Raw genomic sequence first — 27,247 nt, forward strand, 5'->3', positions numbered from 1 at the left:
CAAGAGATCCAAGTGCAGGTAAGAGGTTTATTGAGGGGCAATCCAAAAGGGTAAACAGTCCAGGCAGGGTCAAAACCAGAATATCCAATAAACATGAAAAACAAAACAAGAACACACGGCAAGAGCAGACTATGGAATGTATCACACGTAAGACAAGGACTCATTGACACAGACTCAGACAGACCGGGTATAAATACACAGAAGGATGATGAGGGAACTGGAGACAGGTGGGGAACAATCAATTAACTCAAACAAGGAGGAAGGTGACCAAATAAGGGAACAGGAAGTGATAAGGTGACAGACACCGTGGGAAAGGAGGACACCTAGTGGAAACCCAGGGAACACAACCCAGACAATGTGACAGTAATCAATTAACTCAAACAAGGAGGAAGGTGACCAAATAAGGGAACAGGAAGAGATAAGGTGACAGACACCGTGGGAAAGGAGGACACCTAGTGGAAACCCAGGGAACACAACCCAGACACTGTGACAATATCTTGCAGTTATTTTTACAGTTAGAATATAAATAAGTTGCAATTGCCTTGTTTTATTTTTTATTCAGAGATTTTAGATGTCAGATTAATGAAAGGATTTTGGATGCGACCCAGTTAACAATGTTATCGTTGCTTAGATGCTAATAGGTTTATCATTATAGTTAATTCAACCCGGTATCATGGTTAATTTGAACAGGACACAAAAACAATAAATAGCAGTGGGTGAAACAAAGAGAGGTCACAGAGTTCCATCCAAATTCATTCATAACTATGTTATGAATAAGTTAGAAATAAGTATTCTCAGTGACAGCGATGTGTAGTGCAACATCTTGCATGAACTCAGCTGTTAATGGACAAATGCATGCATAAATGTCAGTTTAATCTTCTTCCAACAAGTTTGGACTTAATGCGTTTGAAACCTTTCCAAATACATTATGGTTGTGGTTTGATAAGTGAATGATGCATTGGTAAAACTTTAATGACACTTCTCTAAATGTGTGTTTGAACTATCCAAACAAGTCCCCCAAGGAAAGAAGGCTGGTAAATTCACTATGAAAAGAAATGAGATTTCCTTTTTCAAATACATTTATTGAGAGATACAAACTTGTGATCATGATACTACAGTTGAGCATAAAGAGTGTTATGGCTTGCACTGGTTTCCTTATGGGCTGCTGTCCTGCGCTGCGTTTCCCAAAAGCACTGTAAGTTGAAAGTTGAAACCAATGGAGCTATGACCAACTTAGGCTTACGATGCTTTTGGGAAACCCAGCCCTGGTCATTGATTTTATTAGTAGTTCTTCGGCCATTAATTCACAGTGTCAGCACTGTCTCCTAAATTCCCTTAAATATCTACAAAAGATTATAACTCATTGCTAGCATTCAGTATTGGTGCTTTCAGTTTTTTCTCTGGGACCGGGATCAGTTTTGGGTCTGTCAGGATGGCACATCTCTGGAGTCTGAAGTTCGGTTTCATTTTGATTGCTGGCTGTTTGCTGCAATGCTATGACTTCTTCTTTTCTAAACTGCTTCTGCAGAAGCACGATGACAGCAATGATGAAGAAATAGGAACATCCACTTAAACTTGTAGTCAGGCTCAAGAAGATCACTCTGAAAACAGAACATTAAGACTGCTGTACATCCAATTCGTTTTTCAAATATAAGCTTAGGAGTCTAACAATAATTTTACATGGGTGCTTAAAGACTTTAGACTGTAATTATCAGTGGCTTTTTCCTCCATTTATCTATTCTGATAAAGACAATGGTGTATAATTAAAAGCACACAAACACACCTGTACATATTTGAGTCATATATACGACAGGCTCCTCTTCCCCCGCAGTTCCTTATTCCCCATTTTAAACACGTTGAGTCAATGAGAGCTCCAAAATATACAGGAGCAGGAATCCCACCTCCAGAAAAATTTTAGACATTAATGCAGTTTATTCAATACATAATATACACTAGAATACTATTGTTTACTGTATTGCATGTACCTAGTGTTCGCATCACAAGAGTTTGAATACCCAATGCCAGTGACTTAAGCTCAGGTGTAATGCATCTGAAAGCATATGTTATATACAGTAAATATTTTTAATCTTTCATCGTTTACATCTGAGAATGCATCTGAAATTAGTTTCAATGTGTTACAAGTTAAATGTAATAACTGAAATTAAATATTTAAATAGTTCATTTTATAAACATTTTTAAGGTTACAATTTATTTTGATGGCCCTTTTTAGAAATTATTTTGACTAAATGACATTGCAACTACATTCTATCTCTCATTAGAGTATTAGTAGAGTAATAGTTGACTGTTAGGTCAGAGTTGGTAGAATAAGTGTACTTGCAAAGTTACTTATAGCCAGTAAAATGAGTTTCAGGAAAACACCAAATACAGTATTGTTAAATGCAATAATATACATAAGAAACTTTGAGAGTACTTGCCTGTCAAAACTCACTGACACAATTCTTGCTTAAAACAAAAGACTAGTAACTATTCTGTCCTGATGGTAACTGACCGTATAATGATCATGTATCCAGGAGTAGTGCCCAGAGAGTTGATGAAGGAGCTAAGAACAGATACCGCCATGTAAGAGGTGAAACTCCGGGTACATCCTGGCCCATGAGGACACTGTCCCAAAGACACAGATCTGCTGCCCTCTACTGGTGAGGGGGTTAACACACAGCTGCAGTTGTGAAAAACCTGCCACCATCAAATGCAAATGAAATTATTATTGCAAATTATAGAATGTAACATAAACTTACAGTAATGCTTTAGTATAAGGAGAAATTCTCACTATTAACTACTTGCTTTTTATTTATGTATATTATTAACATATTGGCTGTTTATTAATACTTTATAAAGCACATATTTTGCATGAGGATATTGTACATCACTAATCCCACCTAATAACCTTTCCCTTTATAACAATTACCTTTGCTGACTATTAATAAACAGCAAATTAGGAGTTTATTGAGGCAAAAGTCATAGTTAACAATTTCTTAATTGCAAGTATTGGACCTTATAATGAAGTGTGACCATGCTAACAATACACCTTGTGTGCCTAAGGTTTGGAAAAGTGCAGTTATAGATAAATCAAATTGTACCGTGTTTTTGCCTTGTCCAGTGGAGGCAGTGCATCCCGCCAAACAGGGCGACACGTATGTAATGCCACTGTCAGAGCACACTGGATCCCATTCAGATGTAGAGCAGGAACAGTCCTGGTTACACTGAGACATGAGTGAGCGCTCATCATGTAATATTGCAGGGGTCCTGAAGAGGAATTCAGAGTTTGGGGATTGTTTCCAGTTGGAGACACAATTTTCAGGCTAAAAGCCAGTGTTCATTTATAGCCGTGGTTCTCTTTTTTTTTTTTAATATTAAATAGCAACACTGATTTTCTTGGTCATTACAAAATAAAGTATAAATATATTTGCATTAAGTCATTTAAAATATCCTTTTATCCAAAGCCACTAACAAGTGAGAACAATTGAAGCAATCAAATCTAACAATAACATAAGAGCAATAACATAATTATTGTTAAAAGTCTTGTTTAGACTAATTCAGTACATGCAGTAAGGTTTTTTTTTTTAAATAAATAAAAAGAAAACAAGTAGATAGAATAGAAAATGAAAAGAGAATGCTAGTGAAATTTTTAATATGAATAAAAAGAAAACAAGTAGATTCAAAGGAAAACGTATTTCATATCATATAAAACTATACACTACAGTTAATTAAAACTATATATTAATGTATTGTTTATTATTTACCATCATGTCCATCTTTTATTCATGTAACCCATAAGAATACGCTTGAGAGGATGGTAATTGTAACAAAACTTTAAAAACCCACATAAATTTATCATAAAACATGAGGCATGTGCTGTTCAACAAATACTCATGAGCCAAATTATAGTTTTGTGTGCAGAACAGAGAGAAAGAAAAAAAAAACATTTCTCTTTACAATATGTAAAATTCCAACATTTTGAGAGCTGCTGACTTGCAGAAGTATACAAATACTTTACCCATTGTAGGACACAGTGAGCCCTGCCACAGGCACATTGTCACACTTTGTGCCGAAATGGAAGAGGAGGAGAAGGAAGGCAGTGAAGGAGGTGATGAAGGAGAGCTGAGCTCCTGCCACGACGCTTAACTTGTATCTTTTCATTAACAAACCACCCAAGAATATTCCCACAGCAACCACAGGCAGGATCAGGACACCTGCGGAACATGACATGTCTTTAGTTTCAATTAATGTCAAGCCTGACACACTTCTCTGAGTGTGTTATGCTGTATGGTTGAGATGTTCTTGGGTTCGGGGTGACAGATGAATTTGCACAAAATATGACAGAATTTTATGCAGGGCTATGGCCTTTCACATCAAAAACTAAAATATCATTGATAAGTCAATAAGGATTAACTGGAATAACATTGAAAAAAAAAGTTTGTAAGAATATAAAATAATTGTTGCTAAAATGGCATTCAATTTAATTTAATTTTTGACACAAAATATTGCCATTTAGTTATTTTGGTATATTTACAAATATTATTTTTACACAAACCCTATAGATTTCAAACCCTATTTCAAAATTGTAGGGTTTGTTCACAAGCACAACTGAAGACCAGACATTAAAAGAAACAATCAGCTGGCTCAACATTTACTTGGAAGGGTTCTTACCAATAAGGAAGTTTGCTCTTGATGCAGACTGGCCAAACTGTTGCTCCATGTATTTGGCTTTGAAGGTGAGCAAGCCGATGAAAGAGTTGAACTTCAAAACAGTCCCACACAGCAACAGGAAGTATGCAGGAGTGCACAGGAGTTTTCTCAGGGAAGGCAGGAATCCTTAACATTTACATAACAGAATATAGAGAATTAAGTGAGCTTTTTTAAAAGACTTGCTAGATTTTAACTTAAATTCACATAAAACGTGCTCATCTTTAAGACCTGTATAAATAAACAATAAACAAATTGGAGTGATTCCTGCTAAAGTACTGCCATTTCTAACACATATACAAAAATAATAATAATTCTAAATAAAATTCCCTTTGACTGGAAGAAGTGGAGGTACTGGTCTGCATATCTCTAATGATTGGAAATTTAAACCTTTACCATATTTGGGTATCAAAAGCTCCTTTGAATCTCATTCAGTTACTATTAACTACCCTCTTTAAATCCATTTTGTAGTTGTTTATTGACCACAAGGACCACTAGGTAACTTTTTGGATAAATTAGATGTGCTGCTCTCCATCTTTCCTCAGGATTGTAGTCCTTTAGTTATGCTTTGAGACTTCAACATACACCTAGGTAAATCTCAATCTGCAGACTTCCAAGTGTCAACTACTGCTACTCACAAATCAGGCAACCAACTGTACCTTATTTACACACAACACTGTTCCACTGATCATGGACTGGTTACTCCACTGCACACCTCGCATCACTTCCTTCTCACTTTTAACCTCAACATGGTTCCTGACACAACACATACCCCTCCACATGTCATCTTTTGATAAAACCATTGCTAACTCTCACCTTCCCGGCTATTTGCTATGGTTTCATCTTTGCTTCCTTACCCTAATTATTAGCATATTTTGATGCTAACAGTGTGTGTGTGTGTGTGTGTGTGTGTGTGTGTGTGTGTGTGTGTGTGTGTGTGTGTGTGAAAGGGCGCAAATCCAAAAATACGACTGACCTTAATGTGTATCAGTCACTCCTCTCTTCCTTCTCTGCCAATGTCTCCACTGCTAAAAGGACAAACACTTATTCACATCATTCTCTTCACTCTGAGGCAGAAGTCTCCAAACTCATGTTTTCTAATCATCCTATTACTTGTCCGCTTGATCCTATTCCATCTCATATCCTTCAAGCCATTACTTCTGCTGTTGTCCCTGCACTCACTCACATCATTAACATATCTCTCCACACTGGTATTTTTCCTTCAACATTTAGACAGGATGGTATAACACCACTACTTAAGAAACCCACCCTCAACCCAGAGAGCTGCACGGGTCAGATTTTTCAAATCCGCACCCGCCCGTACCCGCAGTGCTTAAAACCGCATCCCACCCATTTTCCGACAGCAGCACTAATTAAAATCCGCACCAAACCCGGTTAAAATAGAACCGACCCGAAATCAAATCAGTTAAGCCAATCACATTAGACACACTTTTTTCGAATTTTATTGCCAACAGAAGTTATTTATGGAAAACTCTTTTTAAAAGATATTCATTTTTTATACATGTTATCTTAATTTTGATCAATGTTTTATCAATCAATTGCTCGTATTTAATAAATAAGAAGCAAATATATAGCAGACAATGTAATAACCTTAGTGTAATTGACAGAATTACTAAAAAATATTTTGCTACCTAAAAGTTAAATATTTTTTGTGTCACGCATGCATGCATGTCTATTTCCCTCATATTACATTAACGCATGTGGACTGATATTTTTTCAATGTCTGGACTCCTTTATTAATGGAGTAAACAGACATTTCAATATATTGGTATTAAAGAGCCACACAGATGGGAAATCAAAAATTACATGTATTACAGTTAGAGATGTTCCGATACCCTTTTTCTCTTCCCGATACCGATTCCGATACCTGGGCTCAGGGTATCGGCCGATACCGAGTACTGATCCGATACCTGGGTGTATATCTGTATATACAGCTGTATATACTACTAGCCCTGTGTAAATTGCTAGAATTTTTTTATGGTGTGCTTCAGACAGATCCCTCAATAAAACATGAACAAATACATGGTGAACTACTGTATTTATTACAGTATTTTTATTATCTAACATGAATTTGACAGTATTATTTATTTTCTTATGCAAAAAAGAACTTCAAATGCAGCCAAAAATCTAACACCGCAAACTAAAAAAGGTATTTAAGTTTTACAATATAACTGTATAAAAAAACTGCAACAAATAAGTCTAGGAATATAAAAAAAGATCTATTAACAAGTAAAAAACAAGCAACCATCTAGGCATAATTATTATTATTATAGAGATGTATTATTATTACTGTAGGCTACAACAGTAGCTTTATATATTGTCAATTTACTCATGTAAACCAAACATTTATTTTAATGGGCTGCCATGAAGATCTTTGAGTGTCTGTGTTTATGATATGACAGTATTCTCAAATGAAACGGTAAATTCTCATGAAGTGACGGTTTATGCGTTCGTGTCCTCATGACACACAGCAGAGACTACAAAACAGCGAGCTCTCGCGCATCTGTGCCAGTCACCCACAGAGATGTAGATTTTGCGGGAGTAATATTTAAATAGTATTTTGCAGTTTAATATTCACAGACACTAGTATATATTCGGCTACTGTCTGGAGCCCTGCGCTTTGACTTACGACTGAACAAGCGACTGAAAACGCAGCTGCCGGTACTGAATATACTCGAGAGTCTGTAACTACCGGTACTACAGAGACATACTGCTAACCACTGATCTATAATATAGTAGCGGCTTCACTGTCTTTTGGCAGTTTAGAATGTGATGAGTGATCCAGTCATATATAGATAAGGGCTGCTAACGCGTTTTCATTTCTTCTTCGCTGCTCTAAACAGGGGTTGCTTGTGGCAACACAGCACAACTTCCTGTGTTTTCAATGCATTTTGAGCAGCGAAGAAGAACCGTGCAGCGGTTAGGCAAAGCTTGCGGTCATAACTAGGTCTTTTTTAAGAAAATGGTATCGGATCGGTATATGGGTTCATGTACTCGCCGATGCCGATGCCAGAATTTGTTGTGGTATCGGAGATATTTCCGATACTAGTATCGGAATCGGAACAACTCTAATTACAGTGTATGATGTAGCTGTCCATCAGTGTAAACAATGTGCAAAGTAATTAAACCAAAAAGTACACGATTTATAAAGTTATTGGCTTCTAAAGTAAGGAGTCGACTCTGAATCGCTGAAATGAGTCGTTATAGATTTCAAATCTTTTGCCCATCTCTATGTACGTCACTAGGAACACTTTGCATAATAATCTCCGCCTACCGTCTTGGGAGACTCGGAACTCTGACTTCATTAAAATGAAGTGTAACTCCGTGAATACTCAACGAAGAGACATGAGAGAGATATCTATAGAAAGCTTGACATGTCTACTTTAAAACTAAACAAGTGCTGCCGAAAACAGATATTCTGTGATAAAGTAATCCATATGAAAATAACGCGTTTTTCATGTCTCCCTCCGTTATATCTAATGTGACCACGCCCTCGCGCTGAACGTGCTATTCAGGTTCAAACTGAAGCGCGCAGCTTGAATACACCCACACAGAAGAAAAAGCAGCGAGACTGTTCAAGGTTTTTATTTTACTGTTTGCTTCGCGGTGAGAGGAATAAGACATAATTCACCCCAAACAGATGCTAACACATTATTTACCGTGAAGTTGTGTGCGGAACAACAAATCAAAACTGACTATTTCAGTTGACCAATCAGAACACAGTATGCTACCGAAAGGTGGGGTTTAAGGAAACTGAATCTTTTGAACAGCTTCGCGTGAACCGTTTGGGGGATCTCTGAGAATTGAGGTAATTTTAAAATTATATTTTGACAAAATGACAATGTTTTTTAACCTTGGATGGATTTAAACCTAATGTACAGGACTTATAAACAGTGATAGGAAGCTTAGAATTTTCATCTTACTGGCTCTTTAAATGCATTTTCTGAGAATTTATATTAATTTTTTACTGCAAATGTCGAAATACGTGCTCTTTGGTCCATCAGTGCTTGAGTCACTGATCACATTAGAATAAAATATCTCATAATAAAATACAAAATTGACTGATTTATGAATGTATATGCATAGTTCTCATCAGACGGAAATACAGATAAACACTTCTATTTGTTGTATTTTTATCCTGAAAGAAAACAGAACAACAAAAGAGCGAATCATACCACCGTCTGAGGTTATGTTTCAAGTCGAACGCACCCATTTTTAAATCATCCACAGCTGAGCATCGCGAGAGGCAGATCTACGCCAGAGCGCACATGTGAATGAGCTGCACAAAGTCATTTTCAAATGCAATTAAAAAAAACAACTACCCTGGATAGCCTAGATTAGGCCCATATTCACAAATGTGTCAGCTATGGAATGAAATATCTGATATTCCGATTGTCAAATACATGCAAGTGAAAGTGTATTGTTGTTCAAACACCATAATGATTGCGTTAGTTGAGCTGTATGCGCAATATAATTTTCTGACACAAATTTTTAAATAGGCTTAAATATATACAATATATATATATATATATATATATATATATATATATATATATATATATATATATATTGTCACGGGAGGAGCACAAGACAGACACAGTGGGCGTGGCGTCAGGCCTCGGAGAGGCTTTTATTAACAGAAATCATAAAGTAATAGGGAATCTGGTGTCCTCGTCGTGCTGCGGGGTTTGTGTAGGTCGGGCAGTGTTCATCGAGGAAGGGTCCAGGCAAGGGGCGGAGTCCGACGGCTGCACGCGCTCCCCTCCTCGGTCCGGGGCGCGAGGGGCGGCGGCTTCTCCTAGCGGCCGCGTCTCTCTCTTTGGCCGCGGCGCTGGTAGGGGATGGACGGCCCGGCATCCTGGCCCGTCGGCCGTGTATACGGGTGCGGTTCCCATCCGGATCGCGGGACCGGCAGCTCACGTCTTGGTGGCGCGGGAGTCCCTCAACGCACCCTTCCTGGACCCACGAGGACACCAGTGTGCATGCACGGGGAAGAGACCGGTCTCCCGAGGAGAGGCGCGTTGGGCTTTTAAACAGCGGCGGGAATGAGGCTCCATTCACATCAGGTGTGCCCCATCACACGCCGCCAGCCCTGACTCGTCCAACGCCCCTCCTCTCACACACCCACTCCAGTCGGGAGCCTGGTGAAGGGCGGCGATTTAGGACGGGGTGCCGGTGACAATCAGGGAGGAGGCAGCTGACTCGTCACATTCCCCCTCCCGAGCGACATCCCCGTCCCCAGGGCGCCACCCACACGGGAGTGCTACCATCCTCAACCAGACTCCAAACGGTCGGAGTGGGCGGGGATTCCTCTCCGGGCGGTCCTCCCTCTCGCAGCGCACCAGAACAGGGACAGAGAAACCGGGTTTTAGTGACAGCCTCAACCAACCACAGGGTAAAATGACAATGGAAAAGTCACTTACCCCTTGTGTGGCTGGGAGGCTGTCCCCAGTTTTCCTCCGTCCCAGTCTGGGTTCTCACGAATGTTTGCAAGCGAGAGGGAGTGACGTCACCAGACGTTTCCCAACTGCGCTGTCTAGGCTCCGCCTTGCCCGCATTCTCCACCAGTGTCACGGGAGGAGCACAAGACAGACAAAGTGGGCGTGGCGTCAGGCCTCGGAGAGGCTTTTATTAACAGAAATCATAAAATAACACAGAGAATAAAAGTGGCCAAAGGGGGAAAGTGTCCAAAATAACAGGGAATCTGGTGTCCTCGTCGTGCTGCGGGGTTTGTGTAGGTCGGGCAGTGTTCATCGAGGAAGGGTCCAGGCAAGGGGCGGAGTCCGGCGGCCGCACGCGCTCCCCTCCTCGGTCCGGGGCGCGAGGGGCGGCGGCTTCTCCTAGCGGCCGCGTCTCTCTCATTGGCCGCGGCGCTGGTAGGGGATAGACGGCCCGGCATCCTGGCCCGTCGGCCGTGTATACGGGTGCGGTTCCCATCCGGATTGCGGGTCCGGCAGCTCACGTCTTGGTGGCGTGGGAGTCCCTCAACGCACCCTTCCTGGACCCACGAGGACACCAGTGTGCATGCACGGGCGTTGGGCTTTTAAACAGCGGCGGGGATGAGGCTCCATTCACATCAGGTGTGCCCCATCACACGCCGCCAGCCCTGACTCGTCCAACGCCCCTCCTCTCACACACCCACTCCAGTCGGGAGCCTGGTGAAGGGCGGCGATTTAGGACGGGGTGCCGGTGACAATCAGGGAGGAGGCAGCTGACTCGTCACAATATATATATATATATATATATATATATATATATATATAAACGGAAAACAAAAACAATTAAAAAAAAAAAAAACTTTTTTAAGTGGAACATAGGCCTATTTTTTACGTTTGCACGTGACTGTTTTGAACCCGTGTTTAGACACGTGTTTCCCCTGTGTCCGACCCGATCCGTGCAGGACTCTACCTCAACACATCTCTTTTAGAGAACTACAGACCAGTTTCCCTTCTTCCTTTCATTGCAAAAACACTTGAACCAGCTGTGTTCAACCAAGTCTCTGCCTTTCTCATACAGGACAACCTCCTTGACAGCAACCAATCTGGCTTCAGAAGTGGACATTCAACCGAGACTGCCTTGCTCTCAGTTTTTGAAGCCCTAAGATTGGCAAGAGCAGAATCCAAATGTTCAATACTTATCTTGCTTGATGTGTACGCTGCTTTTGACATGGTAACCACCAGATCCTCCTGTCAACCCTACTGGCAAAGGGCATCTCAGGAACTGCACTCCAGTGGTTTGAGTCTTACCTATCAGAAAGGTCCTTCAAAGTATCTTGGAGAGGTGAGGTGTCCAGTCGCAACATCTAACTACTGGGGTGCCTCAGGGCTCAGTTTTTGGACTACTTCTCTTCTATGTCTACATGGAATCATTAGGTTCTATCATTCAGAAACATGGCTTTTTATACCACTGCTATGCTGATGACACTCAACTCTACCTCTTATTCCGTCCTGATGATCTGACAATAGCTGCTCGCATCTCAGCTTGTCTAACAGACATTTCTTCATCACAGTTTCACCATCCAGTTAGGCACATCAGCTATAACAACTTCATAAACAACCAGAAACCTTGGAGTTATGATTGATGATCAGCTGACTTTGTCAGAACACATTGCTAAAACTGTCCGGTCCTGCAGATTTGCTTTATTCAAAATCAAGAAGATCATGCCAATTGATGACGACATGACATACAGCCAAGTATGGTGAACCATACTCAGAATTTGTGCTCTGCATTTAACCCATCCAAAGCGCACACACACAGCAGTGAACACACACACAGTGAACACACACTGCAGTGCTTAGGGAGCAGCCGGGGGTTTGGTGCCTTGCTCAAGGGCACCTAAGTCATGTTATTGCTGACCCGAGACTCAAACCCACAACTCTAGACCACGACTTTCTTTCTGAACAAGCTGCTCAACTCCTTCTTTAAGCTTTTGTTCTGTCCAGGCTGGACTATTGCAATGCTCTCTTGGCAGGTCTTCCAGCCAGTTCTATCAAACCTTTACAATTAATCCAGAATTTTTAATGAGCCGAAAATAATGTACGTCACACATCTGTTTATCAATTTACACTGGCTACCGACAGCAACTAGGATAAAATTCACAGCATTGATGTTTGCCTACAGAACCACCACTGGCTCTGCACCCCTTTGCCTAAATTCATTACTTCAGATTTATATGCCTCTAGAAGCTTGCATTCTGCAAGTGAACATCGCTTGAATCTGCCATCCCAAAGAAGCACATAGTCTTTTAAATTAAATGTTCCCTTCTGGTGGAATGACCTGCCTAACTCAGACCTTAGCCATCTTCAAGAATCGGCTAAAAATACATCTCTTCCATCTTTATTTGACCTTCTAACTCTAGCACATTCTATTATAAATCTATTCTTAAAAAAAACAATTAACAAAAGCAAAAAAAGACCTCTAACACTAGCTTTCTCAATTTTTTCTATTCTATCTGTTTTCTTTTTATTTATTATATTATTTAAAAAGCCCTTGCTATATGTACTGTGTTAAGCAAACTGCGACTTACAGACGATCATTGCTGTTTTGTTGATTTTAATTGCTTCCATTGTTCTAATTTGTAAGTTGCTTTGGATAAAAGGGTCTGCTAAATGACTGAATGTAAATGTAAATTTAAAAAGGAATGGGAATAGAAAGAAAGTTCAAACAATAATGGATTTGTTAAAAAGTGGGAAGGAGGTTGCCTTTTGCAATGTCAGCCAGGTTCACTGAGTGTGTGTTTTGGAGGACAGATTGCTCCTTATTGTCCTGTTCCACATTAGAGTATTCATTCCCTTCCTCTCCTTGTTTGGGTAAGGACCTGGGTAGGAACCAAAAAGGAACACCAGCAAGAACTAAGACGGCAGATGACACAAAGAAGCCCAGCCACCAAGCACCCACCCAGCGTGCATCCTGTGGAGTGATGTTCACACTATCTGCAGGGGAAAGAGTACAAATACATAAATGATTTACACTACATTATAGGTCATAACTTGCAAACCACACAACTACCACCACACAATATATATATATGAAAGTGAAAGTGACATGACATTCAGCCAATTATGGAGACCACATAGAATTCCTGCTCTGCATTTAACCCATCCAAAGTGCACACACACAGAGCAGTGAACACACACACGCATACTGTGAATACACACACACACACACACACACACACACACACACACACACACTGTGAACACACACCCGGAGCAGTGGGCAGCCATTTATGCTGTGGCGCCCGGAGAGCAGTTGGGGGTTCGATGCCTTGCTCAAGGGCACCTAAGTCGTGGTATTGAGGGTGGAGAGAGCACTGTAAATGCACTCCCCCCACCCACAATTCCTGCCGGCCCGAGACTCGAACTGGCAATCCTGACTTCCCCTACACATATATAATTTATTGCTGCTAACCATAAGCTTATCCCTAAATTATTTAATATTTCAACCCTGTGATAGTAAGTTTGTAATTCAGATACTTTTAGTATTCAGATGCTTACCAACACTGACAAATCCAATATCCACATACAGTTTGGCACACATGGAACCCAGTAGGAATCCAAACATGGGACCCAGCAGCATAATGGTCTGAAGACACGCTAAACATCACAAGAGAGATTTTCATTAAACATTCCAAAAATTAAAAAAATAATAATTTGTTGCTCTGGGGTTGCTAGTGTGTGTGTGTGTGTGTGTGCTGTTGTTTTTGTGATATATCAGGACACAATCTGTATAATGACATGGGTATGACACAGGTATTATAAGGAGAGGGTGACTTATGAGGACATAACCCATGTCCACATTCTTCAAAATGCTTGAATTTTTTCTTTTTTGTGAAAGTAAAAATGCACAAAGTTTCCTGTTAGGGTTAGGTGTAGGGTTGGTGTAGGGTGATATAATATACAGTTTGTTCAGTATAAAGACCATTACACCTATGGGATGTCCCCACTTTTCACAACAACAAAAAAAGTGTGTGTGTGTGTGTGTGTTTACATTTTTTAAATAAGTGTACTTATTACAGAAATTATATACTTTAACAGAATACATAGGAGTGAAAATAGAAAGTAATGTTTTCATACAGAATTACATGTAAACCCTCTAGGGTCTGAGGATGTTTTGGGGCAATGGGTAAGTTTTGACATGCCCTGACATTGGTGCATTTTTCATTTGCTTATAAAAATACAAATGGCTTTTCACAGTTTAATTAGTTTGGATTTTTTGTTTGCTTCCTTTTTCCGTTGACATGGTTATTGATTTGATTTTGCCATTATGTTCCTCTTCAGGAACTTGAGCTGCGTCAAATTGCTTTGGGGAACGTGTTTAGCGTGAGTGACTCAAAATATCATATATAATCTGTCTTATAGAAGAGTGTGATGTCACGGGCAGGGTGACGTTAGCACCTAGAAAGCTATAAAGGCATGAGCCGCGCAGCTGGCATCAGCTTCGCGTATTTCAGCAAACGCTCTCTGTGTGCATGTCATTATGTCTTGTCAGTCTTATTTATTGTTGTTTGTCACTATTAGCCCCTCAAAGAGTAAGCAATAGTCAAAGAGCAAAGCTAATACAAGACATCTGAAAGGCGAATTCAGATCGTTTCAGAGCATTTCAGATTGTGTGTTCCTCGCTCCATCACGAGTGGGGATACACGGTCTGTGCACGGTCTGCCTGGGATCGAGGCACGCTGTTTCGGCTCTTGAGGGAGCCGACTGCCTGCACTGGTTCAAGCCAGTGTTGACACTTTGATCCTGGAGGACTCCTCTAGAGAGGGAGTCACACACTCACAAAATCCGTCTGTTGCTAGGAGCCCCGTTCTGGCTGGGCCGAGTATGGTTCGCAGATCTGGTCTCGCTCCTTGACGGCTCTCCATGGGAGATACCGATCAGGACAGACCTGCTCTCACAGTCTCAAGGCACGATAATTCACCCTCGCCCAGAGTTGTGGAAGCTGTGGGTGTGGCCCCTGAGGGGGCACAACTCATAGCATCTGTCTCTCAACCGAGGTTGTTGACACCATCCTCAAGCCAGAGCTCTCTCAACAAAGAAACTGTACGCCCTGAGGTGGAAACTCTTCACCTCATGGTGCAGAGACCACCAGCTTGACCCAGCAAACTGCCCAGTTGGTACAGTTCTGGAGTTTCTACAGGCCAGGCTCTCTGAAGGGTTGACCCACTCCACCTTGAAGGTTTACGTGGTGGCCATTGAGGCCTACCATGCCCTTCTTGATGGTCAGTCTTTGGGAAGACACCCCTTAGATACACGTTTCCTCCATGGTGTGCTGAGGTTGAGACCTCCAGTATGGTCCCGTATTCCCTCATGGGACTTGGTTTTGTTGTTAGAGGCTCTTTGCAAATCTCCATTCGAGCCGATTAAAGATATCTCAGACAGACATCTGACTCTTAAAACCGCCTTTCTGTTGGTCATTACCTCTTTGAGGAGAGTAGGAGATTTACAGGCCCTCTCAGTGGCCCCTACCTATCTTGATTTTGCACCTGACATGACCAAAGTGTTCATATACCCTTCAGCGGGATATGTTCCTAAAGTTCCCTCTGTCACACCACAACCTGTAGTGCTGCAGGCCTTCTGTCCTCCTCCCTTTCGGGAGCCCGACCAAGAGAAGCTAAATTGTATGTGTCTAGTTCGAGCGCTGGACGCATACGTCAACAGAGCTGCCATGTGGAGAAAAACAGACCAATTGCATGCATGCTATGGTCCCCCCAAGAGGGGTTTTCCTGCTTTTAAGCAGACTATTAGTCGTAGGATAGTTGAGACTATCAACGCCACCTATGAGTCCTCTGGTTGTCCCCCGCTGTCGGGAGCCAAGGCTCACTCCACACGTGGTATGGCGGCCTCCAAGGCCTTCCTAGCAGGTGTTTCCATGCTGGACATCTGCAATGCTGCGGGTTGGTCCATGCCTTCTACTTTTGCAAGATTGTATGGCTTAGACATGCCAGACACTCCAGGCGCTTCAGTCATCTCGTCCTAAGCTGTGCTCTTCGGATACACACTATCTTGGATCATATGGAAATAACCTAGTTTAACAGTTTTGTTTAAACCTCTCTAAATTGATTTATCTAAACACAAAAAAGCATATGAAGTTCTTGTGGTCATATACTGTATGCATTGTGTACTTGTATAGCGTACAGCACCTGTATAGCGTCCAGCACCTGGCCACATTGTGCGCTGACAATAACTTGCTCCTTAACACCAATAAGACCAAGGAGCTCATTGTGGACCTCAGGAAGAAAAAAGAAAGCACGCATGACCCCATCCACATTAACGGGATGGTTGTTGAACGTGTCTCCAGCTTCAACATCCTGGGAACCACCATCTCGGAGGAACTGTCCTGGGCCACAAACATCTCTAGTCTGGTCAAGAAGGCTCACCAGCGCCTTTTCTTCCTCAGGACACTGAAGAAGAACTAGCTGTCTTCATCCATCCTGGTGAACTTCTACCGGTGTGCGATTGAGAGTATCCTGACCAGTTGCATCACAGTCTGGTATGGGAACTGCTCAGTGGCTGACCGCAAGGCACTTCAGAGGGTGGTGAAAACTGCCCAACGCATCACAGGGACACCACTTCCTGCTCTTGAGGACATCCAGAGGAAACGCTGTCTACGTCGAGCTCGCAGCATTCTCAAGGACTCCTCTCACCCTGACCATGGACTGTTTAACCTCCTGCCCTCCGGGAGGCGCTTCAGGAGCCTCCGGACAAGGACCACAAGATTCAGGAACAGCTTTTTCCATAAAGCTGTCTCCTTGCTGAACTCTGCCCTCTGACACCCCTCAACACCCCCACACCACACACACAGACTCCTCCCCCTCTTCAACACTCTGACTGATTTATTTATTTATTCACAACAGCAAAAAACAGTAACTTGTTATTACTTGCACTACTGTCTGTTCATCCAGGAACACTGAATAATCCATTTGCACACTGTAATATTTTCTATGCACTTTACTGTCAATTGCAATAGTGTAATTATGTTCATATGTTCATAGTTCTGCCTATTGTGTACATAGACTTTTACATAATCCATCTGTATAGTATGTTCATAGTACACCTATCTGTATATCATGCTAATAGTATTTAAAATCTGTAAATTATGTCCATAATACTTATCTGTATAGTTATTGTACATATTATAGACCTTGTATATTCTATATTTACTGCTTATTGCACTTCTTGTTAGATGCTAACTGCATTTCATTGCCTTGTACCTACATGTGCAGTGACAATAAAGTTGAATCTAATCTAATCTAATCTATTTATACACAATACTTAAGATCCTTAATAATGATACTTAATATTTTGAGACCAAATTTCTTATTATATTATATTATATTATATTATATTATATTATATTATATTATATTATATTATATTATGTGTTTAATGCATTTACATCCAATGTAATTACATGTAACTGTCATATAACTGTATATATTCATTGTTTTAAAGAAGAGTGCAATTGAATGTGTAGCTAATTAAGTTTTAAAAAGAATAACACCAAAAAATGTTAATTTACTATGATATTATTACAAAGTGCACTGAAAAGTTTACTTAAGTGTATTATCTATAAATGCACTTAAGTTGGCTTTAATTTAATAAATATTACATCATCTGCAGGCACATTTTTGAAGAACACTGCAACAAAGTTAGGCAAACTTCTTTTTTCACAAGGGTTGCTAAGCACATTAGACATATTGGAAACTTTATGTTTTATTTACTGTATGTATTAACACAATAGCTGTTACTCAGTTAGAGCTATAAAGTTGATGTGGGCAACATAATCTTTTTTTTTTTTTTTTTGTGTGTGGATGTAATTTATACTTTATGATGTAATTCACTAGAATTTCTGACCTAGAGGTCCTAGAGTGTAGGGGACTAAAAGGAATTCAAATTTGACTCACAAATGTAAAATGCTGAGTTTTCCGCTTTTGCAAAGTCATCAATATAAGATATGCCAAGAGGTGTGACTGGTGTCTCTCCGATTCCTCTGAGAGCATTACCCAATAACACATAGATCCACATATTAGATCCAGGATCCTTCACACAATCTAGGGGTTAAAGTGGAAGAATTCATGTCTATGAAGCACTTAAAACTTTCAGTATGCATTTTTGATTACCTTGATCAACTCTATTTTGAAAGATTGTTTAAAGAAGCAATATTTTCACTGTGAGTAGTGAGTTTAACACAAGTTTAACACTTGTTCAAATACCGAAAGCTAAAAATGTTCTTCTTCCTGAAAGTCTATCAAGCAATGGGGTACTTTAAATGAGGAGTAGTTACCTGTTCCATTGTTATTAGAAGGCTGAATGTGCACATTTGAGTAGTCATTTGAAACCATGGGATACTGACAAGGAGATATACTAAACGTCTTGTTTAGAGAGCCTTGTACTACTGTGTCATATTTGTACCTGAAAGAGTTAAACCAACACAAAGAGAGAAAGAAACATGAGCAACTTTGTAACAAATGGGAAACTAGCTAAATGTGGATAGATAATATGCATATACATGAACCTACCGCCCCATGAAAAAGTGTGGCAGCCCAGTAACAGCTGAGCCAATGGCCATGAGGAAACAACCCATCCCTATGAGTCGCGGCCTGTGTAGTCTTGCCCCAAAATGACTAACCATTGCCAGAAAGAGCAAGTTACCTGCAGAAAGTCATTCAGAGAATTAAGTCAATCAGGAAAATACACAGAGCATGCAAGCTTATAGTATGTTAACGTGGAACAGACAAACCATGGTCTATTCACAGATTATTTATTGCAATCCAGGCTCACTGGAAAATCATGTCTGTGGTGACATTTCGATTTTAGCTGGCTTCTGCAGATTTGGAGCTCTTTTATCATTACTTGTGTTTTGCAAATTTGGAGCTCTTTTATCACTACTTGTGTTTCACAGGACTCATACCAGAGTGTTCTGCATTGCAAGCGCAATGTATCTGGTTATCTGCCTCTGGAATCATAATTTATGTGATAATGTTTTACTCTGCAACTAGTGTTCTTTACAGTTCAAAACTGCAGTAAATTGTATAGTATACAGGTGCATCTCAATAAATTAGAATGTTGTGGAAAAGTTCATTTATTTCAGTAATTCAGCTCAAATTGTGAAATTTTAAATAAATTCAGTGCATACAGAATGAAATAGTTGGAGTCTTTGGTTCATTTAATTGTGATGATTTTTGCTCACATTCAACTAAAACCCACCAATTCACTATCTCAACAAATAAGAATATGGTGACATGTCAATCAGCTAATCAACTCAAAACACCTGCATTAGTTTCCTTAAAAATGGTATCTCAGTTTGGTTTACTAGACAACACAATCATGGGGAAGACTCCTGATCTGACCATTGTCCAGAAGACAATCATTCACAAGAAGGGTAAGCCACAAATATTCATTGCCAAAGTTGGCTTTTCACAGAATGCTGTATCCAAGCATGTTAACAAAAAGTTGAGTGGAAGGAAAAAGTGAAGAAGAAAAAGATGCACAACCAACTGAGAGAACTGCAACCTTAAGAGGAATGTCAAGGAAAAATCGATTCAAGAATTTGAGTGAAATTCACAAGGAATGGACTGAGGCTGGGGTCAGGGCATCAAAAGCCACCACACACAGACGTGTCAAGGAATTTGCTGAACCACAGACAACATCAGAGGCGTCTTACCTGGGCTAAGGAGAAGAAGAACTGGACTTTTGCCTAGTGGTCCAAAGTCCTCTTTTCAGATGAGAGCAAGTTTTGTATTTCATTTGGAAACCAAGGTCCTAGAGTCTGGAGGAAGGGTGGAGAAGCTCATAGCCCAAGTTGTTTGAAGTCCAGTGTTAGCTTTTCACACAGTCTGTGATTATTTGGGGTGCAATGTCATCTGCTGGTGTTGGTCCATTGTATTTTTTGAAAACCAAACTTACTGAAACCGTTAACCAAGAAATTTGAGCACTTCATGCTTCCTTCTGCTGACCAGCTTTTTGAAGATCCTGATTTCATTTTCCAGCAGGATTTGGCACCTGCCTACACTGCCAAAAGCACCAAAAGTTGGTTAAATGACCATTGTGTAATTTACTGGCCAGCAAATTCACCAGACATGAACCCCATAGAGAATCTATGGGGTACTGTCAAGAGGAAAATGAGAAACAAGAGACCAAATGAAAATACACATGAGTTGAAGGCCACTGTCAAAGAAACCTGGGCTTCCATACAATCTCAGAAGTGCCACAAACTGATCACCTCCATGCCTTGCGGGATTTAGGCAATAATTAAAGCAAAATGAGCCCCTACCAAGTATTGAGTACATGAACTGTAAATTAACATACTTTCCAGAAGGCCATCAATTCACTAAAAAGTTTATGAAGTAGTCTTATATGTTGAGATATGTTGAATTGGTGGGGTTTTGTTAAATGTGATCCAAAATCATCAAAATTAAAAGAACCAAAGACATAAACTACTTTTCAGTCTGTGTGCATTGAATTTATTTAATATACAAGTTTCACAGTTTGAGTTGAATTACTGAAATTATTTTTTTCCACGACATTCTAATTTATTGAGATGCACCTGTACATCGGGACATTTATTTATTTATTTTATGTTTTTTTTTTTTTTTTTTTTTTTTTTTTTTTTGAGTTTTGTAAAATATAAGTAGTGGCACATTCTTCTAATAAGCCTATGTTGATAATTTGGACAAAAATTTACTATAGAAAAAAATGCTCTAGTGAGACTGCTCGAATGCAAAGCAGTATTGGTTGCAGTTAGATAATGTTGCAGTAAATCTACAACCAAAATAAAACATCTTAAAATTTTTAGAAGATACTTGATATGTTTTCTTCACAAGTAGTGGAGTCCATGTGGCAGAAGTATGGCCAAGAAGAAGTTGATCTTTCGACCCACTGTCCCCTCTGTTAGTGGTGGATACCATGGTGCAGGCATTGCTGAGGCTACATCTGTAAGCCTTGATTGTTTTACTCCTGGGAGTTCTAATGAAGAAATATGGGGATGGAGTATGCCTGCTAAGTTTTGGCCAGACAGGTTTAATTTGCGGATCTATTGTCTCTCCTGGAAGGCTCTTCTTGGGAAATTCCAACCCGGAGGGACCTCCTGACCCATTCCTGCGGGGTCAATATTTCAGCTCCAACCTGAGAAATGGAAAGTCTGGCTCTGGCTCCTGAGGGATAGTAGCTCATTTATTCTGACCTCTCGACTGAGGTTGTTGATACCATTCAACCTTAGACAGTATGTTTTTAAGTAGCGTCTCTGTGCATCTTGGTGTGAAGGGATACAGCAGGGATAGGAATCATCCCAGAGTATTGCTTGCCTTCAGAGTTTAGCTCCAGGTCCAGTCAAGTCACCTTTATTTATATAGCGCTTTTAAGAATACAGATTGTGACAAAGCAACTAAACAGCATTAAATAGGAAAATAGTGTATCAATAAAGCAATAAGGCAGTTCATTATTGAATTCAGCGATGTCAACATCCAGCTCAGTTTAAATAGTATCTGTGCAATCAAATTGTCAAATGGAAATTAATTAATAATTAATAATTCCAAACCTAATCAAACACCTGAACAAGCTAATCATTGTCTTCAGGATTGCTAACGCTACAGGCAGGTGAGTTTTTTAAGGGTTGGAGCTAAACTCTGCAGGACAGCGGCACTTCAGGACAGACGTTTCCTATCCTTGGGATACAGGGTAAATGTAAACCTCATTGCTCAGGCCAATAGTATTAAAGCGATTAATTCTTTGTCTGCTTTGTGGGGTGCAACCGAGGTTCCGCTGCCTCCAAACACACCAATATCACATTGGTTTTCAGATGTAATTTCACTTGTCCATGAGACACGCCATATTTCACTGGTGTCAGACACCACTCTACTCGTAATGTGGTTGCTTCACAGGTGTTATCAAGAGGAGCACATTTGAAGGATGTTATTGCTGCAGAAGGATGGTCCTTTCCACAAACATTCATAAGATTTTATAATGTGGATGTGCATTCAACCGCAGGAACTCAAGTCCTTTAAGGTTGTTTCATTGCTGAACCCCAGTGCTTGTATAGTAGCCTAATATTCACAGAGTATGCATCCTTTCAGTATGTATGGGTATTAAAAGTTATCAACAATTTCCACTTGAAAGGGAATGTCTCAGGGTTATATATATATAATTCAGTTTCTTGAGAAGGGAATTAAATGCTATGTTGCATTGCTGTTGCCATAGTGTTAATTCTGACGCAGCATCTTTGTTCCCTAAGGAACATTTATATGTCCTTGGATTTAATTTGATAAAAAGATACTGTGACAACTATAATCCTTGAACCTTCTGAAAACATTCACATTCTAACTTGCCATGTATGTGAACTGTTTGCAGCTTCTAAGTCAAATAAAATTAGTGTTTGGCTCTTTCTTATTTCTAAGTGTTTGAAGAAAAATATAGGATAGGTACATGATGGCAAAGGTTATCTGAACTATTTCTCTGATTGCATGCATGTTGCCACATGGACTTTCGTCATAACTTTTTAAGGGGCAAAACACCAAAGTCTGAGAACTTTGTCAATAAACCATTTTTGCAGTAAGGAAGGAATTTTTGTTGAGGCATTTTTTGACCTATATACGAACCCATCTCAAAACTTCCATCAATGAGCCCCACAACAGAGCTGGAAAGGTCAAATCTCCTCTCAATCTGAGTGATGGTGCTTTTCATGTAGGTCCCACACAGAGTTTTGGAGAAGTAGGCGAAGGAAAGGGCCGCAATAAAAATCTTGAAGAAAAGTTACAATGAAAAGAGAAGCAATGATTCTAATTAGTAAAAAAATAGAAATTATATATATATATATATATATATATATATATATATATATATATATATATATATAAATTAAACCATGGTGTTTAATGATAATGAAATCATGATATAATGATAATGGTATTTACATTTTTTTTTTTATTTTTTATTTGCTTGGTACTATTTTCACAAATGAGGTGTTCATTTTCACAACTCTTAGTACAAAAATCCAAACTGATCACACTTGTAACACAGCTAGTCATTCTTTCAAAACCTGATCTCATGCTTTAATTCAGTTGCACATGTTTTCATTCCATATAATCATTGTTTCAAACACAAGATTATTGTAATATGTAATGAGAACATTTTGTTAAATCACCGAAACGCAACAGTATGATCTTCTTTCAGTTTAGTACTTTTAACATTCAGTTCATGCAACAGCAAAAAAATGCAAGATACTGGTTTCAAATCAGCCTTAGAAGTGCTGAAATTAATATGCTACAGTACTATAAAAGACAGATTACACAGTTTTCACATTAGGCAATACACTTTTATATACCAATATATTTTATACATTACCCAACATTTACATAATCTATAATTTCCAAAATATACATCCTATGTGTAATCAAGTGAAGGATCAATGAAGACATCCTCTACAATAATTTGGCCAAATTAGTTTTTATTTTTCAGATATAATTGTAGGTAATTGTAAACATACGTAGGTATACTTTCTATAATGAAATTTAACTAAATGAGAAGAAAACATAACATTTAGCGCACACATTACATTAATTTGGATCAAGCCTTTCTTGAGCATTTGGCCATAGATTCTCATCCACATCACAATGAATGTTATCATTGTTCAAGCACCTTGGAAAAAACCTTTTGCTGTGGCGAATCCATGCTTGACATTGGTCTACACTAATGTGATCACATGCATCATCCATGGACTGAAGGAGGGTAGCACACTCAAGGGGTTGGTGATCATAGACCTTCCACTTCCATGCTGAAAAAAATTCCTCAGTAGGGTTGAGGAAGGGAGAGTATGGAGGCAGGTAGAGGGTCATGAATCAGGGATGGGCCTGAAACCATGCTTGAACTACCTCTGCGTGGTGGAACCTGACATTGTCCCACACAATTACACAGGTGACCCCTTCACCTAGACAGGCTAACTCAATAAGATGTGCAACATTATAGGAGCCAAGTAATGGCCTACGTCCTACAACACCATCTTCAGAGATAGCTGCGCACATGGAGATGTTTCCTCCACATTGTCCAGGCACTTGGACAGTGGCCCGTTGGCCGATGATGTTCCGTCCACGGCGATGAGTTTTGGCCAGGCTAAAACCCGCTTTATCTACAAAAATGTACTTGTGATGGATCATATCAGCATCAAGCACCATAACCCTCTAAAAATATATATTTTGATTAGGTCTTTTTACAGTGTTGTTCCAATATACATATGACGTAAGTGATGCATCAAATACAACAGTAATACAATATATAGTGCTGTACCTGGACATACTCAGCCCTTAGTTGTTTCATTATTCATTATGTCATTATTTCTCTCAAAATTCACCAGGTAAATTTGTTTCATTGATACCTTGTGCCTCTTTAAAAGGCGGCCTATTGTTGGTAGGCTGATGGATGACACATTGGCAAAGGTGTCATTGTTCTCTTCAATTGCCTACTTTATTTCTGACAGCCGTATATCATTCCAGGCCCTCACCATTTCTACCACTGCCCACTTTTGCTGGTCAGTCAGCTTTCAGCCAAGGCCACCGCTATGGGGTTTTCTGTCAATTCTAAGCATAGAACAGACTATCCTGTCAATAGAACATACTGTACAATACTGCAAAATGTCTGATGAATTTACATGCATTGCAATTTATTTAAATGTAATAGTATAGTATAGTATAGATTTGGATGAACTAATCTGGCAGCCTCTGCCATAGGCTCGGTTCACCACATGGTCAAAGTTGATGGCCCGGACTTCATTAGAGACAACAGTTCTGCCTCCCTCTCTCTATTGACTACCCCTTTGACGGCCCCATGCCCACCTCTCTGACCTCTCTGTTGGGGCCCATGCCCACCTCTCTGACCTCTCTGTTGGGGCCCATGCCCACCTCTCTGACCACTCTGTTGGGGCCCGTGCCCACCTCTCTGACCTCTCTGTTGGGGCCCGTGCCCACCTCTCTGACCACTCTGTTGGGGCCCGTGCCCACCTCTCTGACCTCTCTGTTGGGGCCCGTGCCCACCTCTCTGACCACTCTGTTGGGGCCCGTGCCCACCTCTCTGACCTCTCTGTTGGGGCCCGTGCCCACCTCTCTGACCGCTCTGTTGGGGCCCGTGCCCACCTCTCTGACCACTCTGTTGGGGCCCGTGCCCACCTCTCTGACCTCTCTGTTGGGGCCCGTTCCCACCTCTCTGATCTCTCTGTTGGGGCCCGTGCCCACCTCTCTGACCTCTCTGTTGGGGCCCGTGCCCACCTCTCTGACCGCTCTGTTGGGGCCCGTGCCCACCTCTCTGACCACTCTGTTGGGGCCCGTGCCCACCTCTCTGACCTCTCTGTTGGGGCCCGTTCCCACCTCTCTGATCTCTCTGTTGGGGCCCGTGCCCACCTCTCTGACCTCTCTGTTGGGGCCCGTGCCCACCTCTCTGATCGCTCTGTTAGGGCCCATGCCAAACTCTCTGACCTCTCTGTTGGGATCCACCTCTCTGACAGATCCCTTGTCCACAAGCTTTTTGTATTCCTTGGTGTCTATCCTGCTCCATGTTGAAAGAAATTGCCAGTGTTTACACCCCCAGTTTTACCTACTGACCAATTGCGGTTACCACTATGTGAAATCAATTAGCAATAACAAGTATTCATCATGTGTGGTTACGCATAATTTATATGTTCCTACAAACACGCATTTTTATTTCTGTAGTTCTCAAAATCTATATACTTTATATTGCTGACAAACCAATTTAAAATCTATAGGTTTACCAAACAGTTCAGTGATTAACCATTTAAGATCAGTTGGATTAAATAATAGACAAAATACTGAATGAGAAGAGATGCAAATCAAAAGTTTGATAGCAAGAGATTTATGAAAGGTGGTTACTGTGAATGAAACATTTATAAAGAGGAAACACTTATTTTGTGTAGTGAAAAGGATACTTTGTGGTTTTGTGTTTTGTACTAACACAATCGAAAATATGCTGAAATGTTTGAAAAAAGGGCACTTTTGATGATCTGTCGTGATATTAGTACTATGAGTTGTGAAAATGTACACCTTGCTTGTGAAAATAGTACCAAAGCGAATAAAAAAAAAACCCCTGTAATGATAATGATAAAATGAAAAAAAAAAAAAATTTAATAAGCATTTAGTAAAGCAAACATACCTTTAGACTGGACCACCAGGGGTCCTTTGGGGCCTCTTTTCCTGGAATGCAAAAATTTTGCTGGCTGGTCGACTTTCCATTGTCCTCTGCAGTAGGTTCAGACATTTTGCTGTCATGATATTTAAAAAATAAAAATAATATATATATGCTGCTGAAAGAGAGTCTGTTTTGTCAATTATTTTGAAAATAAAAAACACAGATCACAACTTTTTTTTTCCTGAGACATCTTATTTAGATTTCAGTTTGTTACTCTATTTTGATAGATAGATAGATAGATACAGTACATACATAAATACATAAAGCCTAACTCACCTTACATATATATAAGAAAAATAAATCTTCCAATCCTTGCTGCAGGCAAAGGTTAGCTTCTGTTTTACTGCCCCATCTACAGAATGGTCAAGTTGGATTACAAATGCAAAAATCTTAATTATATTATATTATATTATATATATATATATATATATATATATATATATATATATATATATATATATATATATATACAAAAAGACTTAAAAAAGAAAGTTATGCAAAAAAGAAACAAGGAAAAGCAAAGCAAACCTCATGTAACAGAGAAAGCCTTTTTCATGTGTTTGCATGACTTACTCTGATAATCCTCTCAGATTTAGTTTGGTTTAATCTCCCCTCCCAGTCAGAAACTCTTCAAGCAGCCTTTCATTTAAGGCAGAAGAAATTTACCGCTATAGGTGGTTCTGGGAAAACAAAGGAACAAAGAGAAACAAATCATGTGCCAAAGTGTGCTGTACCTGACATGGGCAGAGGGAGTATCCTCCCTCTTGGAGGGAAGACATATCTCTAGGTCTCTTCAGAAGCCTGGTGGTTTATTCTCAAAGCTCATGCAAACAAAA

At 40.1% G+C, this 27,247-nt stretch overlaps 1 protein-coding gene across 1 annotated transcript; it reads right to left on the reverse strand.

The window, feature by feature from the left end:
• Positions 1–1,056: 1,056 nt before the first annotated feature.
• On the reverse strand, positions 1,057–27,247 carry slco1e1 (solute carrier organic anion transporter family, member 1E1). The gene is made up of 16 exons (XM_052555176.1): positions 26,985–27,247; positions 26,688–26,763; positions 26,376–26,484; positions 22,820–22,961; positions 18,746–18,878; positions 18,511–18,638; positions 18,131–18,277; positions 13,722–13,820; positions 12,927–13,157; positions 4,669–4,833; positions 4,016–4,211; positions 3,099–3,264; positions 2,510–2,694; positions 1,986–2,050; positions 1,784–1,901; positions 1,057–1,601 (listed from the first exon to the last, which is right to left on the reverse strand). Exons 3-16 carry the CDS (start codon positions 26,478–26,480, stop codon positions 1,367–1,369), a joined length of 2,115 nt encoding a protein of 704 aa, XP_052411136.1. The 5' UTR covers positions 26,481–26,484; positions 26,688–26,763; positions 26,985–27,247; the 3' UTR covers positions 1,057–1,366.

The sequence above is a fragment of the Carassius gibelio genome, chromosome B4 (assembly GCF_023724105.1).
Source record: "Carassius gibelio isolate Cgi1373 ecotype wild population from Czech Republic chromosome B4, carGib1.2-hapl.c, whole genome shotgun sequence".
Classification (NCBI taxonomy): Eukaryota; Metazoa; Chordata; class Actinopteri; order Cypriniformes; family Cyprinidae; genus Carassius; species Carassius gibelio.

Bases quoted from the DNA above. Each gene is read 5' to 3' on its own strand.
- slco1e1 (XM_052555176.1), bottom strand. From the start codon at position 26,480: ATGTCTGAACCTACTGCAGAGGACAATGGAAAGTCGACCAGCCAGCAA. The intron at 18,278-18,510 runs GTAACTACTCCT...TTTAACCCCTAG, and splicing joins TTCTAATAACAATGGAACAG to ATTGTGTGAAGGATCCTGGA. The intron at 3,265-4,015 runs GTAAAGTATTTG...ATTCCTCTTCAG, and splicing joins CTCACTGTGTCCTACAATGG to GACCCCTGCAATATTACATG.